The sequence below is a fragment of the Leptonychotes weddellii genome, chromosome 13 (genome assembly GCF_054177405.1).
Source record: "Leptonychotes weddellii isolate Sample4059 chromosome 13, ASM5417740v2, whole genome shotgun sequence".
NCBI classification, from domain to species: Eukaryota; Metazoa; Chordata; class Mammalia; order Carnivora; family Phocidae; genus Leptonychotes; species Leptonychotes weddellii.
In genome coordinates this window covers 16,111,038-16,130,482 of record NC_138381.1, presented here as the reverse complement: position 1 = coordinate 16,130,482, position 19,445 = coordinate 16,111,038, and the positions used below count along the sequence as shown (strand labels likewise).

The 19,445-nt window shown below is 48.0% G+C and overlaps 1 protein-coding gene and 1 long non-coding RNA gene across 5 annotated transcripts in view; one reads left to right on the top strand and one right to left on the bottom strand.

Moving 5' to 3' along the window:
- LOC115942203 (uncharacterized) overlaps positions 1–9,842 on the top strand; it is a 95,202-nt gene extending 85,360 nt beyond the window's left edge. Inside the window, exon 9 of the long non-coding RNA XR_014139576.1 lies at positions 9,826–9,842. This is a non-coding gene — a long non-coding RNA (uncharacterized LOC115942203). The remainder of the gene's footprint in view (positions 1–9,825) is intronic.
- Positions 1–19,445, bottom strand: part of ATP8B1 (ATPase phospholipid transporting 8B1) — a 135,857-nt gene that overhangs the window by 57,989 nt on the left and 58,423 nt on the right. For all 4 annotated transcript variants that reach the window (XM_081801123.1, XM_006736928.3, XM_081801124.1 and 1 more), the window contains exon 2: positions 17,646–17,848. In XM_081801123.1, the coding sequence (XP_081657249.1) occupies positions 17,646–17,848 (203 nt within the window). The remainder of the gene's footprint in view (positions 1–17,645; positions 17,849–19,445) is intronic.

Here is a 19,445-nt window from a genome sequence, read left to right as displayed (position 1 = left end):
CCCCCCAGTCAAGTTGTTCAGGCCAGTTTTGAGCTGTATCGCTTAAATTCTTCTGTGAATTGCTTTTCCACCATCAACACTACCTGAATTTCATCTGTATTAGTGTGGATAACTGCTCTTCATTGCCACCGGCTTATAGTATCGTGTGTATCCCACAGGTTATCAGTTCTTCTGTTGGTGAATATTTGGGGTGTTTCTAGCATCTTGCTATTACAAATTATTTTGCTATGAACATTCTCAGACTGTCTTCTGGAACTCTTAAGAATTTTTTTCAGTTATCTATTTAGAAGCGGAAAGTCTGGGTAATGACTCTCCTCTTTCAGTTGCCCACAATTCTTGCTGTACCCCTCCTCCTCCTCTTGACTGCCTCCTGAGGGGACAGGAGTCCAGTCTATATTCAGGGACACTGGGTGGGGGGGGGAGAAGAGGAGAGGGAGGTGGGTGGTATGGCTTCAGCTACAGTATTGGGGAACCAGTCAGGAAGGCCTGAGGCAAGGCGGCGCCATCATACTGGCTCCAAGGAGTGTGAAGTTGAGGTGGTGGTCCTCTGACCCGAGACTGGGGTCTCAGGTTACACCATAGGGACATCACACAATCAATCCACTGTGAGGTTACCACTAGGCTGTGGGACATAGAGATTCCAACAGAAGATGTGTTCCATTCTGAGATGGCCTGGATATTTAACCCACAAGAAAGGCAAGCTGGAATAGTCTCCAGGAAGTCTTCTCTGAGCCTGCGCCCCCACAGTAGCTTGCTCCTCTGTCTCCTTTTTAACGACACTCCAAGATTACCGCCTCCTTGCTCCCAAAACCCAGCCCCTGGCTACCCTCTGGCGTCTCCATGGTGGTCTCCCCGTTCCTGGCTCCAGAGCCTGAGACACAACACCCACCTCTCTACCTCACTGTGGGACCACTGTTTTGTGGTAGGGCTGGCTTTGAAGCTTCTCAACGAAGAGCCACCTCAGTGGCTCTCTTACTTCCAGAACCTGAATTAGCAGGAGCTGGGCTCCTCCCTGATTTGCGAAATGTCACGGGGTCCATCGTGGTGGGGCTGCGGCTGTTGCTTCCTGGGCCGATCCAGACTCGCTTCTTTTCGTCATCCCTAGTGGGTCCACAGCTGGCTAAGGACTCGCTGGAGGTAGATTTCTGAGTTGACCTGTCACCCCCTATCTTATAGCAGTTGTCAGCCATCCTGTGGTGATAGGAATTCCTCCTACTGGGTGTTTGGTCCTCCCTTCTTTCCTTCCGAGCTTCGGCTCTGGGCTTGGTGACTCCCTGGCTCCCAAACTGTCGACTTACACGGCCTTCACTCAGCAAAACTGAAACGAGGGTCCCGCTGCTGCAGGGTTAGCTGCTTTGGCAACAGACCTGCAATCACCACACTGGGCAGCTCTCTGCGGGCAGGCTGGGGCCTCCCCTGACGTGCTGAAGGTACTCGTGGAGGATATGCTTGCAGACCTCGAATAGGAAAGGTAAAGCCCGCAAGGTGAGATCTAGTTTACCTCTGGCTCAAGTCCTTTCTAACTCAATGGATCTCCTGTTGATGGAGCCCAGCACCTACTGGAAATTTCAGCTAAAGGGACCTTCAGAGATGATGCACCAGGCAGTCAGTCTACATCTACAGAGGAACAATATTTCCACCCACCGGGTTTGCTTTACCCATCTACTCCTGACTTCTTCTGTCCCAGGATGTGTAGCTCAATAGTTAACATTTGTTCAGTGCTTACTGTGTATAAGGCGTCATGCCAAGGAGTCCGGTTTCTCTGTCCACTTCACTGTACGGACTGGGCCTGTTTTTGTAACCTATGCTCCAAACCACCCTGAGAAGTCTGCCCGTGAGCTGAGGTGGGAGCGTTGCTTACGAGCACAGGGTTGACCTTTCCAGCAGGAAAGGTGGAAGTCAAGTATCAGGCAGTGCTTGGTTTCCCAACAGGAAGGGATAAGCATGCCGCTGCTATGAAAACTCAAGACAAGGATGTCATCAATCAGGAAGGAAAATTGAGGAAGCTCAGGTCCTCCAGTGACTTGGGTTTGAACATGCACACCAGACGAACTTCCTTTGTAGGATATACATGAGTGGGTCAAGCCAGTTTGGATGCACCCCTCCCTCCCCGGCACACTGGCAAGGGAGGGAAATTAACAACTAACGGGACTGAACTATTTTTGGAGATGGGAATATATTAAAGAGCATTTACAGGTAAAGAATTCTAAAATTATTGGTCTTATACAATTATCAAAGTAAAGACATACTTTTGAAAATATTGTATTTCATTTTTTTTAAAGGATTTTCTAGACTTTTCCTTCATAGGAGGTACAGATAATAACGCAAAAGGGACAAGTGTGGACTACTGAAGAATGCAGATAATTAACCCGGTTACTTTTTTTTTTTTTTAAAGATTTTATTTATTTATTTGACAGAGAGAGACACAGCGAGAGAAGGAACACAAGCAGGGGGAATGGGAGAGGGAGAAGCAGGCCTCCCGCGGAGCAGGGAGCCCGATGCGGGGCTCGATCCCAGGACCCTGGGATCATGACCTGAGCCGAAGGCAGACGCTTAACGACTGAGCCACCCAGGCGTCCCAACCCGGTTACTTTTTTAAGAACCACAGTACCATTACTGAAAATTCCTCCCTGCATCATTTTGGCTGCCAATCACTGGGTAATCATAATGATCATGCCATTACAAAAGGAACTGCACCCAGCCTCTTTCTAGTGGAAGTGCAATTTATCAAATGGGAAAACTAAAATGGAACTATAAGAGGACTCAGATGCACTGTTAAAATGCGCACTATCTGTTGTGCAATCAGAATATAACGTACGCAATCAGAACATTTCTTCCCCACTCAAATAGGAAATCTGGGGCGCCTGGGTGGCTCAGTCGTTAAGTGTCTGCCTTCGGCTCAGGTCATGATCTCAGGGTCCTGGGATCGGGTCTCGCATCGGGCTCCCTGCTCCGCGGGAAGCCTGCTTCTCCCTCTCCCTCTGCCTTTCCTTCTGCTTGTGATCACTCTGTATCTCTGTGTCTCAGATAAATAAATAAAATCTTTAAAAAAAAAAAAATAGATCTAAATAAAAGTGGGTAGAAAAGGTATTTTGTAGGGTCATCTTGAATCCATTCTGTGTTATGGTAACTTGAAAACGTATGTGCTTTTAATGGTTTGTTTTAGCTTGCAGATGGCTCGCGACACACCTCCGGCTACCAGTGTCCCAGAACGTCACCGAGCTGCCGTTCTAAGCCCCAGGAAGGCTGAGAAGGAAAATAGACTGGATTCCTCAAGAAGCAAGAAAAGGCCAAGGGGAAGGGATAAAAATCAATCTCAGAAAAACTCGAAAGAATAAGCTGCCCAGTTAGTTAATGAGCTAGATTCCTTGGCTCCCTTGTGGTTCTTTTTTGTTTGTTTTAATTTTTTAGTTAAATTCAATTCAGTTGGAGGGGCACCTGGGTGGCCCAGTCGTTAAGCGTCTGCCTTCGGCTCAGGTCATGATCTCAGGGTCCTGGGATCGAATCCCACATCGGGCTCCCTGCTCTGCGGGGAGCCTGCTTCTCCCTCTCCCACTCCCCCTGCTTCAGTTCCCTCTCTCGCTGTATCTCTCTGTCAAATAAATAAATAAAATCTTTAAAAAAAAAAAAAATTAAATTCAGTTGGGACACCTGGGTGGCTCAGTCGGTTAAGCGTCTGCCTTCGGCTCAGGTCATGATCCCATGGTCCTGGGATTGAGCCCCCAGTTGGGCTCCCTGCTCTGCAGGGAGTCTGCTTCTCTCTCTGCCCCTCCTCCTGCTAGTGCCCGCTCTCTCTCTCTCTCAAATAAAGGAATAAAATCTTAAAAATCAATAAATAAATTCAATTTAGCTAACATATAGTGTATTATTAGTTTCAGGGGTAGAATTTAGTGATTCATCAGTGGTATATAACACCCAGTGCTCATTCCATCACGTGCCCTCCTTAATGCCCATCACCCAGTTACCCCAATCCGCCCACCTACTTCCCCTCCAGCAACTCTCAGTTTGCTTGAAATTTCCCTCATGTTTAAGTCCCCAGCCAGTGGTCCCTGTCCGGCCCACACTACGCCTCATCCGCAGCCCATTTTGATGTGGATGCTTCTGAGAGAAAGGGTGTCTGACCTCAAGCAGGGGCAGTGAAGGGTCTACCAGAAATGCCCTTGGTCTCTTAATTTTATGCTGCGATAACACCTTGGGGAGACTGGAGAAAGTAACCAGTATGTCTTTATCTGCAACATGCTGACCTTAACCACAGGAATTTTCTAGTTAATTTTAGAAATCTGATTGCAGCCAAATAATCAATAACCCAATTTCCAAAAGGTTCCTTGTTTGGCAAAACTCAGACTAATCAGAGGGCAAACAAACTGATGTCTTCTCCTGATTCTCCGCTGAGCGTTGTGCTAATTGCTTGAGGAATATTTCGAGTGGAGACCATAAAAAAAAGTAAAAACAGTGTTCTGTGGTTAAATACATGTGCAAACGACAGCATGTCATACTGCATCCCTCTTTTGGACATTCAGCGGACCCACTGGTACATTAAAGGCTCAGAGAAGAAATTTATTTAATTGTATTTAATTCAGTCTTTTCAAAATTAGTGTGACCACAGGCACATTTTTTTTTTTTAAATCACAGAACACCTCCTAATACGGTTTGAGAAATGCTGCACTGAAGCACATGCCTTTAGGAAGGGCAGCAAAATAGCACTTGGAAATATTTGTCTTCTTGATCAAACGTTTACTAATTGCTCACGTGGAAACAGAGAACTTTCCTAGACATTTGGACCACAAGACTAATTTATAGAAAAAGAAGATAGCTTGTCCCATTTTCTAGAATGAAAATACTAAGAAAAGAGAAGAAATAATGAACTTACCACCAAAAAATGCACGTATGGCCCTTTGGTAAAAAGCTATGAAGATAGCAACTAATAGCGTTTGTAAAACCACCGATGCATGTGTCCAGATACGCATGTGACATCAGCCGGCTATGGCTCAGAGTTGTCCCTAAATTTGGTAAATGTGTATTCAATACATCTAAACACGGCTACATGATGTTCAGAGTGCTCCCGACGTCACCCAAATTTCTGACCGCTGACATACAGAAAGGAAGTTCCCCAGGCCCCTCATCCTTACTTCTGATTCTGAATTCTTGCTTATAGACATGCCAACAGCCAAACAGCGACACGGGTTGGTATGAACTACAACAAAGCAAGAGTAAAAAGATCTAAAGTTTAACATCAAAAAGAAAAACCAACAAACCACAGAAGAGAGAAATGGGTAAAGGACATGAATAGACATTTCATACAAAGGGAAATTCAAATGGTCTTAAATATGTGAAAAGATACTCAAATTCATAAAAAAAAAAAAGTGCAGTTCTTCTGGGAGGTACCAATTTTTAGCCTACAATGGCAAAATTGGCAAAGAGGAAAGAATCTGATGACACACTGGATTGAAAAGAGAGGGAGGGTCAGGCCACCTTAAGTGGTCTCTGTGAACAGCAACTGGACCACATCTATTAGATTTTACTTTTATTTATTTATTTTTTTTAAAGAAAGTCTTTTTTTTTTTTTTTTAATTTTATTTATTTATTTGACAGAGAGAGCAAGAGAGCACAAGCTGGGAGAACAGTAGGAGGGTGAGGGAGAAGCAGGCTCCCCGCCAAGCAGGGAGCCCAATGCGGGGCTCGATCCCAGGACCCTGGGATCATGACCTGAGCCGAAGGCAGACGCTTAACCATCTGAGCCACCCAGGCGCCCCACACATCTGTCACATTTTAACACACCCACGTGCACCGGCTGATGGAGCAATCCCATGTGTAAGAATTTACCCCCCACATATATATTCATACACAGGAGAAATGACATGTCTTGGCGCTATTCGACAGAGCCCTGTTTATCGGGAAGATCAGAAACAACCCAAATGCCACCATGAGCAGCTAGTTAAACAACTACATGACAAGTCTATGCAGTCTGCAAAAAGGAATAAGGCAGCTGGGGCGCCTGGGTGGCTCTGTCGATTTAAGCATCTGATTTCAGCTCAGGTCATCTCAGTCGGGCTCCTGGGATCAAACCCTGTATCAGGCTCCCTGCTCAGCGGGAAGTCTGCTTGTCCCTCTCCCTCTGCCCCTTCCCCTGCTCATGCTTTCTGTCTCTCTCAATAAATAAAATCTTAAAAAAAAAAAAAAGAATAAGGCAGCTTTCCATGTACTCACAGAGAAGATCTCCAAATTACACTAAGGGACAAAAGCAGGGGTGTCTACCATACTGTGCTTTCAGCTATGGGACACACAGAATTAATGCACAACAGGGATGCATGCATATACACGTACTGGGACAGGTGTGTTAACTATCTGTGGGTATACGGGACATGGGTAAGTGTTCTTTGCATGTACAAGTGTGTATATATCTCCAGAAGGACATTTGAGAAACTGACAACAACAGTTTCTTTCTGGGAAAGGAAACCACATGCTGAAGGAAAGAGGAGACAAGTTAGGAGACTTCATCTTCACTGTTCCCTCCTATAATTACATCTATATGCATGTACCACCTTTATTTTTTTTTTAAAGATTTTATTTATTTATTTGAGAGAGAGAGAATGAGAGAGAGCACATGAGAGGGGGGAGGGTCAGAGGGAGAAGCAGACTCCCTGCCGAGCAGGGAGCCCGATGCGGGACTCGATCCAGGGACTCCAGAATCATGACCTGAGCCGAAGGCAGTCGCTTAACCAACTGAGCCACCCAGGCGCCCGCATGTACCACCTTTTAAAACAATATGCTTACAATTCAATTCCTTCCCTCTATAGGTTTACATATAAAGCCAATATGTAAGTTGCTTGATTTTCTTATGGTCATTACACCATTGTATTTGCTATTTTATTTATTTTTTTAAAGATTTTTATTTATTTATTTGAGAGAGAGAGAGAATGAGAGACAGAGAGCATGAGAGGGAGGAGGGTCAGAGGGAGAAGCAGACTCCCTGCCGAGCAGGGAGCCCGATGCGGGACTCCAGGATCATGACCTGAGCCGAAGGCAGTCGCTTAACCAACTGAGCCACCCAGGCGCCCGACCATTGTATTTGCTATTTTAAAAAATATGTTTCTAAAGGCAGTGGGATGGTGGGTGGGAATAAATCAAGAGTGAACAATATAGGAAAAGATGGAAGTCTATGGGGTTACGGGTTCTGATGTCCAGCCAAGCCACAAGGATTCAGGACGGCAGTGGCCCAGTCAGACTGTGATTTGCCCTGGTCACACTCACAACAGTGAGCAGGATATATTTGAAGGGAACAAATCTAGAGGCAGGAGACCACTGCACTCACTGAAGGGACAGTGGATGTGAGCCTGAGCCAGTAAGGGACTGGAAATGGAGAAGCCAGATTCAAGAACTGTAGGACAATGGTCTGAATGTGGGCAAGGAAGAATAAGAAATCAAAATGAAGTCAGAATGAGAAAAAGGTGACGCCAGGATGCCAGCTGGGATGACTGGATGGACAGAGGTGCCACAGACGAGCTAGAAGACACAGAGGTACAAGTCTCATTGGGGGAACTGAAGACACTGACTGAGCCACCCAGGTGCCCTGGGATTCATTTTAAAATATGGATCCTTGGGGCGCCTGGGTGGCTCAGTCATTAAGTGGCTTCCTTCAGCTCAGGTCATGGTCCCAGGGTCCTGGGATCGAGCCCCGCATCGGGCTCCCTGCTCTGCGGGAAGCCTGCTTCTCCCTCTCCCACTCCCCCTGCTTGTGTTCCCTCTCTCGCTGTGTCTCTGTCAAATAAATAAATAAAAATCTTTAAAATATGGATCCTCGCCTTGCCTCACTCTAGACCTACCCTCTCAGCATCGCCAGGGACTGAGCCCAGGCATCTAGGGAGTTTAAAAGCCCCACACAAGATTCTGTTGTGCCGGCAGGACTGAGAACCCCTGGTTAGCGCATGTGTCTTCCTAAGGTGACTTCTATCATCAAAAACCTACTTAAGAGACGCAGGTTTCAAACTGGCCTTCAGAAAAACAACCACCGCGTAGGTCTCCATGAGCAAGAGCTTCTTGCTCGAGGTTCGGTCATAAACGATATTACTCAAAAGCAAGTTCTACAAAACGAGATAGAACAGTCTCATCATCCCCACCCCCATTACAAAACCCTCAGCCAAGAACACCCCACACACCCTTCATTTTATAAGCCGACAGTTACTGTGGTATTCATAAAGCTAAAGTGGTAGAAGGCAGCGTACAGCTTCTTCGAGACAAAAAATGAGTAGCCAGAGTGGAATTTCCACATGGGGTATGCGTTGAAAAGTCAAAATGCATCTACTTGAGTGGAAAATATAGCTCTTCAGCATGTTTCATGGATTTCCTATGATTGACATATCTCAATGAGCCAATTTGTGTTTTGATCCCAGATAAGAATGAATTCAAAGATGCTCTAGAGATCCACATCCTTATCTCCAGATTCTTCTGGGAGGATACCACTTTCAACAGGTATACACTTGACCTTGTTTCGTTGACACCACACCCAATCTGAAATCATGCTGAGCAAGGGCAACTTCCTCGACTGAACATTCCATCTTAAATATTGCCAACCACTGATCATTTCATCCCTGAACAGAATTTTGAACCATAAAATTTTGAGCTGGAGGAGAGTTTTATTTTTATTTTTCTAAAGGTTATATTTATTTATTTGACAGAGAGAGACACAGCAAGAGAGGGAACATAGCAGGGGGAGCGGGGAAGGGAGAAACAAGCTCTCCGAGGAGCAGGGAGCCCAATGCGGGGCTCGATCCCAGGACCCTGGGATCATGACCTGAGCCAAAGGCAGACGCCCAACGACTGAGCCACCCAGGCGCCCCTGGAGGAGAGTTTTAAAGAAATGCAGTTTGGGGGCACCTGGCTGGCTTGGCCGGTAGAGCATGTGACTATTAGATCTCAGGGTCATGAGTTCAAGTCCCACGTTGGGCCTAGAGCTTACCTTTAAAAAAGAAAGAAATGCAGTTTTATATTTTCAAGTACAGAGAGCCTCCCACTCTGGGCAAGAAGGAAGGGCTGGATGTGAACGAACCAGCAGCTCACGGGCACACGCTTCAGAGGCGCCTATAAGCTGTTCTGTGAGTGGCTTAGCATTCCCCACATGATGTTGTTCACTATATTATTCGGCTTTAAACAACAACAAAAAAACAAAACCAAAGATAAATGATGCTGGAGCCTCTGTGTGAATAGGCTCCAATTTCAAAGCTGTAGAAGCAGAATGGGTTCCGCCAGGCAGTCGTCACGTGTCTCGGCTAGCCTCAAGCACAAGCAGGTACGCAAGCCGGGCAGGGGTGCGGCCTGGAGCCCAGGTGCCGGCGGAGGGCTGTGCTGTGTGGGAGGGGGTGCGTGTGCTTGTGGAAGGGGCAAGGGCCGAGGACTCACCGGACAGACTCCTTCCCTAAAGCCATGCCCTGCAGTCACCCTCTCCCTAAGAACCTGCCACTTACGTGATGCAGCAGAACCCAGAAGTCCTGCCCTCCCTGGGATGGGCGTCTGGGAGCTGAAGCTCAGTGCTGTCTATCGCCTCGTGGTTACGAATGTGGAATGCTGTCATTTCCCAGTAACAAGGCTGCTTCGTTCTACATCATTTCTGACCACTTCATTGTATTTTTTTTTTTTTTAAGATTTTATTTACTTATTCATGAGAGAGAGAGAGAGGCTCAGAGGGAGAAGCAGACTTCCCGCAGAGCGGGGAGCCCGATGCGGGACTCGATCCCAGGACTCCGGGATCATGACCTGAGCCGAAGGCAGACGCTCAACCATCTGAGCCACCCAGGCGCCCCATTGTATTTTTTTTTTTTTAACTGCCAGGTGGCCAGCAACACAAGTGGACGTCCCACCGATGTCCCCGACTAGTGAGGATCAAAACAACAACCCTCTCTCCTCGACCTACAAAAGGTCAACCCTCTCTCCTTGCCCCTGCATTACTCATCCCTACAAACGGCTCCGTTATCCACGGAGGCAGAAAACACTCTCTGAAGGTGGCTGCAAGAGTGTCTCCCAACCTGCAATGTGACCTTCTTACTCCTCCTCAACAAAGGGCATCTAATTTCCCTTCCCCTGAGTCAGACCTAGCCTCAGTGACTCTCTCATAACCAAGAGATGCTCAGCACTAGCGATGCTGCCCAAATTCTGCAACCAGCTTCCGCTTTGATCTTGATCTTTTGGGATGCTAGTTCTGCAGACGTGGCCCCCCTCATCGGACTCCCATTGCAGCCCAGTGCCATGCTGGCAGAAGCCCAAACCAAGCAGAGATGTTTCCATCTGCAGACCCAGTTGAGCCTTTGAGTTACCCAGCTCAGGTGCCAGACATGAGAGAAGAAGCTTCCAGATGATTCCAGGTCCCAGTCATTCAAATCACCTTGGTTGTTCAGGTCTTCACACAGCTTAGGGCCCAGACATCCTAGAGCAGAAGCCAGTCACTGCTGCCACATCCTGTCTGAACTCCAGACTCATAGAATCTGTGAGCACCATGACGACGACTTTGTGCCAACAGATTTGGAGTGGTTTTTCATACAGCAATAGACCACTAGACTATCCACTGGGGCGCCTAAGCCAGAAGTTATTCCTCAGGCCTCCTTTTCTCTTGACCCTCAGATCTAATGGGATTTGTGAATGTCAAATCCCTAACATTGATCATGATCTGTCACCCTTTTGTCCATCCTGGCCATCTTGGTTTAGGTCCTTACCAGTTTTTACTTGGATTATTGTCTACTCTCTTCTCCCTGCTGTTGCCAACATGGGATTTCTAAATAAATCCATGTCCCCGACATATTCATTGAGTGCCTTTTCTGGGCTTTGCATGGGATAAGCATGGCCTCAAATTCTCATGAAGACAACAGTCTACATAGAGTCACACAGTCATTCAAGGACATAATCTTAAGTGCCTCAAATTCTCATGAAGACAACAGTCTACATAGAGTCACACAGTCATTCAAGGACATAATCCTAAGTGCCCTCGGGAGTATGAAGGAAAGTGCAAGGGGCTCCTACAACGGGGGGTCTGCTCCAGGCTAGGGCTGGGGCTCACAGAAGACTTCTCTATGGAAGTGACAATTCCAATGAGAGCTGAAGGATGAGAAGGAGCCAGGCACAGGGAAGGGGCTGCTTTGGGAAGAGTGGATGGAAAGTCATGGGCTGGGGAGGCGTGCATGAATTAGAAACCGAGGGTAGGACGGGGTGAGTGAGTAAGGCAGGCAGCTGGGAGAGGACAACAGGGCCAGATCACATGGGCCCGAGCAGCCAAGGGAAGGAGCTGGAGTCCGATCCCAAGTGCAGGGAAGTCATTCCCCCACCCCCACCCGGATGACGATTGGACTGGGAGGAGCAAGCGTGGCTACAGGAGCAGCCAATCTGGGAGGAGGCCACTGCACATCTAGCCATGTTATTTTCAGCCTAAAACGCTGTCTAAAACTGGGGCCTTCAGGAGAAGGTCCAATCTCGGGCATGGCTGTTGACCCAGCTAATCATCTAGGCTCCAAAAATGACTCCCGCTTCCCTGAATGCTCAGCTCCTCGGAGCCTCCCTTCCTGCTGCCTCTGCTTAGAACATCCTGCTCCTGACACCAGTGGGGCTGATTTCCCTCTCACACGTACCGAGGACTCAGCTCAGGTGTCCTCGCCTCCAGGAAGCCTTCCTTGACCAGGAAAGGCCGCTGAGGAGCGCACCTGATTCCCTATTCACACCTGTGTTGAAGCTCTCTGAGGCATTCAACCACAGATGCCCACTGAGCCTCTACAACGCCCCCAGGCACAGAGCCTGGTGCCCTGAGAGGACCCTCCTGCCTCCCATTCCCCTCTCCTAGTGAGCTGCTCCCCATCTCTCACTTGGCAGCTCAAGCATGTCTTTTACACAAGGAAGCAGGCCAGGCTCCTCTGTCCCAGCCCTCGGAGTGGAAACACAGGTCAACCCATTACAAGACCAAGTCACTGCAGAAGTGGGGCTCTTCCTACAAGCTTTCGCTTTGTCCCTGAGGTTTCACGTGGGCATGGGTGAACTTTTCCACAAATCTGCTCTCTGTTTGGAGAGACTTATGCCTTGACCTCCTGCGGGTACGCTGAACTACCGGACACCAGGTGGAAGGCTTCACCTGAGAAACCACTGGGGCCTAGGAAAGCAGGGGGGTGGGAGCGGCATGAGTGACCACAGGTCTGCAAACAAAAAGGCTGGAGAAGACTGTGTTCATGGGAAAGGCTTGTAGGATGGCAGAGGCAGGGGTGACCCTAAATCACCCCAAATTTACTCAAAGTGTGGGCAAACTCATTGCTGGGAAAACGAACTGGTCTTCATCCCATCCACCTCTGCAACCATTCACCGTACTTGGATTTGGGGACAGAAGGAACTATTTAAAAGAATGAGTCCACAGCTGCAGCCTGAGGGAGGGGGTCTGGGAGAACCTGAGTACCCCAAAAGGAAGTAGAGGGGTCAAGAAGAAGGTCTGATGATGGAAAGAAGAGAGGAGATGATGGGGAAGGGTAGACACTTTCAGTTTGATATGAAAGACATTAAGGGAGGAACTGGCCAGAGCGGTGGTGGGGATAACAGCTACCATTTATTGAGCACTTCCCGTGTGCCTGAAACCATCCTAAATCCTTTACATTGATTTTCTTTTTTTTTTTTTTTTAAAGATTTTACTTATTTATTTGACAGAGAGAGACATAGCGAGAGAGGGAACACAGCAGGGGGAGAGGGAGAAGCAGGCTTCCCGCAGAGCAGGGAGCCCGATGCAGGACTCGATCCCGGGACCCTGGGATCACGACCTGAGCTGAAGGCAGACACTTAACCGACTGAGCCACCCAGGCACCCCTCAGTTAGTTTTTTTATTTTTTTATTTTTAAAGATTTTATTTATTTATTTTGACAGAGAGAGACACAGCAAGAGAGGGAACACAAGCAGGGGGAGTGGGAGAGGGAGAAGCAGGCTTCCCACTGAGCAGGGAGCATGATGCGGGGCTCGATCCCAGGACCCTGGGATCATGACCTGAGCCGAAGGCAGCCGCTTAACAACTGAGCCACCCAGGCGCCCCTACATTGATTTTCTGATTTCATCTGTACAACTACCCAATGAAGTAGGTACTGACATTGTGCCCATTTCACAGATGGGCACGCTGAGGCACAGAGAGGGGAAGTCCTTTCCACAAGGTCACACAGCTAGAAAGTGGTGAAGCCAGGGCTGAAGCCCACAGTCTGCACCCAGCGTCCTCCCTCTTCCCCACCACGCACCTTTCTCTCAGAGTGATGCAGAAGTATGGTAGTGAGCAGGTTAAAGGGAATCAGCTTGCCAAAGGAAGGCCTATAGAGAGAGAATGGAGTACGAAGGGGGATGTGAACATCCTCCAGAAGGAAGGAGAAACAGGAAGAGTTCTGGGACAAGGGGATGTTACCACCTTCCAAGGAGCTCAGCACTCCCAAAGGAGAGGCTGTCACCAAGGTGATAAAGGTTGGATATCACAAAGGTTGGAATATGATAGCTGACGAAAAGCTCACTGGCCTTGGCACTGGGGTTCCTAGTGGGGTAGCCCATAGAGGGGAAGAACCCAGGGGAACGGGAGGATGTGGTGCTAGAGAAAGGGGTTTCCAGAAGCTTGGCCATGAGAACAGGAGACAGGCCGCCAGCGCAAGGCAGAAGGCAGGATTCCGGTAAGAACGTGCTGCAGGACAGGGAAGCTGCGAGTACACACGTAAGCCAGCAGAGCGGGCAGATGGGAGAGGTGATCAGTGAGGCAGTGGGCCAAGGAGGCAGGAGACAGTCCGAGACAGCTTTCACCTTCATCCCCATGCTCGGAAGAAAGAGCCAGTTTGCATTAATCCAGGAGCCTCTCCCGAGCCCTTATGCTTTCCCAAGGACTTCATCTGGAAGCTGGTTCCTGACTGGCCCAGAATTACCCAAGGAGTTGACCTAGGGGACACCAAGATGGTGGGATGGGAAAAAAAAAAAAAAATTTAAAAACCCCACAGCATTCTAGAGTCAAGGAATTTTAGGAACCTGTGGCTGAATAAAATTAAACTGACTTCTTTAATGCCTCAACTTCTTGGATCCTTTTAAGCTAATGGACAACCTTAAGCTCCAAAAAGAGGTTCAAGAATTCTGAGTTTCTGGTCTCGGGGGCCACAGATCTCTTTGTGTCCTAAGGCATCTGGCAAACGTCGTGTTTCCCAGATCGCACCCTGGGAAATGCTGTTCTCGTGTCTCATCAGGAAACAAGGGTCCATACCATAGCATGGGAAACACTGCCATTTGTTTTTGCCCAACCTTGCTCAAAGTAAACTAAGGGTAAAATTAGTCCAGTAAAATCTGTGGGTTTACCCCTCCTCTGTGGCACATTCTAACAGCATGTTTACCCTTGTTCTGGAGGCTCACAGCACATAACCAAGGTCCTTCAACGGAAACGCACTCAAAATGGGCCTCTCAAAACACTTGCTGAAGTCAGTTGGGCTAGGGCATCTTTAAGAAACCAACTTTCTGGGGCACCTGGGTGGCTCAGTCAGTTAAGCGTCTGCCTTCAGCTCAGGTCATGGTCCCGGGGTCCCGGGATTGAGCCCTGCATCAGGCTCCCAGCTCAGTGGGGAGCTGCTTCCCCCTCTGCCCCTCACCCCACTCATGCGCTCTCTCTCTCGCTCTCTCAAATAAATGAGTAAAAATCTTTTTAAAAAAATAAATGAAAAACCAACTTTCTGCACTCAGACAATACTGTTAAAGGACTGAATGTGGTTCATGCATTTTTAGGCACGGCTCTGCTGTGATGGGCACTGGCCTCTGGCGTTCCTCGGCCCCACAGGACTTCACAGAGTGACTCATGCTCTGGTTTCTAAAGAACTTTTTTTTTTTTTTTAAGATCTTATTTTTTATTTATTTGACAGAGACAGACACAGAGAGAGCACAAGCAGGGGAGCAGGCAGAGGGAGAGGGAGAAGCAGGCTTCCCGCTGAGCAGAGAGCCGGATGCAGGGCTCCATCCCAGGACGCTGGGATCCTGACCTGAGCCGAAGGCAGACGCTTAACCGACTGAGCCACCCAGGCGTCCCAGAACTGATTTCTTTGAAGAAAACTGTCCTTCATATAAAATCTCATGACAGACAGAGGATGGTTAAATTGAAAAAAGTCAGAATGACACAACCTTAATTGGGAAAATGACCAAGTGAGAATATGAAAAAAAAAAAAAAAATTAAGAAGGGAGAAGGAGGGGAGAGGAGGAAAAAGGGAGGGACAGAGGGAGGAGGAGAGGAAGCCAATCTGTTGTGGGGCGTGCAGGGCAGAAATGGGAATGTAGGGAGAGAGGTTCTAGCACTTACTGAATGTCCTCTGTGTGTTTGGAAGGGCAGGTAGAGGTGTTAGGATAATAGTATTTCTAAAAGTCACAAGCAAGGTCATTTGACAGGAATTTTAAGAAATGAGAATCACCAGGGGCACCTGGCTGGCTCAGTCGGTAGAGCATGCGACTCTTCATCTTGGGATTGTGTGTTTGAGCCTCACACTGGGTGTAGGTGTAGAGATTACTTAAAAATAAAATCTTGAAAAAAAAAGAAAAAGGTGGGGGGGGGGTGTCTGGGTGGCTCAGTCGTTAAGCATCTGCCTTCAGCTCAGGTCATGATCCTGGGGTCCTGGGATCGAGCCCCGTGTCAGGGTCCCTGCTCAGTGGGGAGTCTGCTTCTCCTTCTCCCTCTCCCTCTACCCCTCCCCCTCCTCATGCTCTCGCTCTCAAATAAATAAATAAATAATCTTAAAAAAAAAAAAAAAGAAAGAAAGAAATGAGAACCACCAGATTCCCCTAAAAATATAAGCCACCTTTGGAAAAGACTATGAAGAGCCAAGATCAAGTCTGGGCTCCCTTGAGGTCTGTATTCCAACAGTAGAAATCTATAAGGAAGATGACTTGCAAACGGAATGATCAGGAAATGGCCCTGAGCACCAGGACGTGAAGGCGGAGTTGGAAGAAAACCAGAGGTGAGAGCTGCCACCCACTACACACTTCCCTGACATTTCTGCATGCACCCAGCCCCGGTCCTTTGTTGCGTCCTGGACCACACATCTGATAGCATGGCACCAAGCACCAACAGCAAAGTTCACCCTGAACCTCACTGAGCCGGTTCTCTGCCAACTCATCAGATAGCCACATATGATAGCGAATCGGAGATTGTGCTAGGAAACGGAGAGGCTCAGTGGGGGAAGGAATGAGGAAGAAACAAGGTATTCAGGACTGGGGCAGTCGCCTAGAACTCCTTTGCTAACTCGTCAGGCTACTTCGGCTTGATCCCCCCCTCGAACACCATCCAGCCTGGACCTGTTATGACAGAGGCCACATTCCTGTCTGGATTAGCAGTGTTTCCATTTTCACTTAGCTTAAGTTTACATGATTTTAGTACCTTCTGCTTCAAGGCAGAAAGCACTTAAGCTTAACTCTCAAGAGCTTGGAATTGCAGCCAGAAATGCACAGCAAGTTCTGATCATTCTAAATGTTTGCTATGGAAAACCAAGGATGGCAAACAGTCTACAATGGGTCCATGGCCTACCAGGCTTCGGAGCCCATTGTGGGTGGATGCGCATTTGGACACGTGCTCTCCCCCATGGAGAACCTCCCCACACAGCGGCGGGGAGAGAGGCAGCCTCTGGCCAGAGCAGGATGGATCATCCCACGGGTGGCATCTCATGCCCTGTTGCTCTTCCTACAGGTGAAAACGGTTTGAAAACCCCACATGGACCAGGGAGCAGAAGCCGGCAGGAAAGATGAAGGGAGCAGGGAGCGACACAAGGGAAGCGGGCTTCGTGGGGACTTGGAGGACAGATGGGTTAGTGATGGAGACTTTGGGGAAGCCAGATAGAATCAGAGGTTATTCTGACCGAGGCTGTGGAGACAACATCCCCAGAGTCAGAAACCGTAACTTAGCAGAAACTTCTGTAAATGAGAAAACAGAAGCTATTTAGCTGGAATTCGAGGGACCATGGAAGAAATATTTTCCATCTGAAATCTGGAACAAATCTGGGGCCCAAGAAGGAAAGGATTGTCTACAAGAAAAGATCACATTTGCTTACCAGGGTGGGAGAAGCAGCGGAAAATGAAATAGAAAAGCTGCAGGGGAGTAAGCTACACTCTGTCGGCCTAAGTGACGGACAGTCTAGGGCTATTTTTAAGAACTCCTAGGAGAGTTGAGTAGGTGTGACAGAGAGCGCGTGGCACCCAGAGCCTAAGTTACTGTCCGGCCCTGGCCCCTGGTCAGGGAGCCTCGGAGCTGCCCCGATTCTGCTGTCTGCTGCATGTATGACAGGCCCCTCATAGCAAACAGAGCCCATACCATCTCACGGTCACAAATGACTGAGCAAAAGGTATGGTAGCGCCAAGCTTCCTGGGCGCAGGAACAAGCAAATTCTTCCATATGCAACTCCCTTCTAAAAGTCGACACTAACCAACGCTTGCCATATCCCAGGCAGACCTGGTCAGGTAGGTCGAGCAGCCCTGCATGCTGAGGACAACATGTGCTTGTCCGAGCCCAGCAACCATTCTCCCAGCTATATCCTCAGAGAGGGGAGAGACCTCCTGGACCACCTACCATGGGCCGGCTGGCCTTTGCACCTGTCGCTGCTGCCCCGTGGGGGCTGACACGGACAGGACCCAGCGTCCAGTCCCAGGGAGGTTACCTTTTCGGAGGGTCTCCCGGGTTTCCTCAGCTTCTCTGTTGACTCGGTTCTGTTCTGGTTCGACCGCAGGCTCCTGGTCGTCAAGCTCATCTTCGGTTTCATCATCACTATAGGGAACCACTTCATCATTAGGCTGAGAATCCTCCTCAAAGGTCGTTTCTGAGTCTCTTTCTGAATTCATGCTGGTGGCAAACTGGAACCACCTGGTTTAAAAGAAAAAAAAAAAAAACAGTGTGACTTATGACCCGTGCCCAGTGTTTGGCTGAATTCTGCCTGCATCCTGTTACGGTGCCCTTTTAACAGAACACTATCTCACTCACAAACAAGGATGTCTGAAGAGCGACCCACAAGTTCAAATTATCGTGCAACTAAGAACAAAACCATTCAGGGGCGCCTGAGTGGCTCAGTCGTTAAGCGTCTGCCTTCGGCTCAGGTCATGATCCCGGGGTCCTGGGATCGAGCCCCACATTGGGCTCCCTGCTCCGCGGGAGGCCTGCATCTCCCTCTCCCACTCCCCCTGCCTGTGTTCCCTCTCTCCTGTCTCTCTCTCTCTCTCTCTCTCTGTCAAATAAATAAATAAATAATCTTAAAAAAAAAAAAAGAACAAAACCATTCATTAGTGATTAAATGTTTTGGTGAGAATTAACAACAGCAAAAATGTAGCTACAAACTCTTTTTCTTAGAGCATACACAAACTTTAAGGTAGTATTTCAAATTGGGGTCTCTACCCAGCAAAATAAAGTGAATCCATAACCAACCTTACAATAAAATGAAACAGCCGGTAAAATATCAGAGTACAGCAGGTGTTGCGAGAGTTAGTACTGTTTGCTGAGACCCCCTGACAAAACCAACACATAGACACATTTATTTGCATTGTGGATCTTAATGCAATTGCATCTCTCACTGCGGGTTGCTGGCAACGTTTGGGAAACCCTGCCCTAGGATACCCGGTTTCTGCTAACGCTGATATTCTGAGACTTTACTTTGTGATACATTTTAAAGACAAGCTTAGGCCCTCACACTTTACTAAGAACTTCCTGGGAGCACTCCCTCACCTCCCTTCCGAACTACCCCCACCCACACCCTGACTTTGTGTTTGTGTGCACACCCCTGTTTAAAGTGACTGCAGAAGGGACGAGCACAACCTCAGTTATAGTAGGAAAATATTTACACAAAGGCCACGGGCTGCATGAAGACAGACACAGAGCCTGGCATTATTTACAAAAGCATCACACTGCCCTGTACTTGACATTGTTAACAATAGCAGCTCACATTTACTTAGTGGTAACTGCACCCCAGGCCCTGCACGAAATGCTTTAGGGGCACTGGCTTCTCGAAACTTCCCACACCACCCTGCTGAAGGTTTTATTGTCATTCCTACTCTAGAGAAGAAAACCAAAACTCCTTGAATAACTTGCATAGTAATTTTCCAGCAAAGGGGCATCTGGCTGGTTGAATCAGTAGAGCATGCAACTCTTGATCTCGGGGTCATGAGTTCAAGGTTGGGTATCTAGCTTACTTTAAAAAAAATTTTTGCAGCAAAAACAATTGCTTTCCTAGAAGAGACTTTCTATCTTCTACTTTTATGTTACAGTTTCTTATATGTTTTAGTCAAGTCTTAGTTGCCTTGAGTGGAACCACTTGGCTGATTGCATGCTTTGTATCAAATCTAGCATCTTAGACATCTAAGTTTGTATAGCCATAGCTGAACATGTAGGAAATGTTTAAATATTTATTATGAGGGTTTTTCCAGCATCATTTAAAACAGTAAATCCCAGAAGCAACCTGGGTATCCAGTGA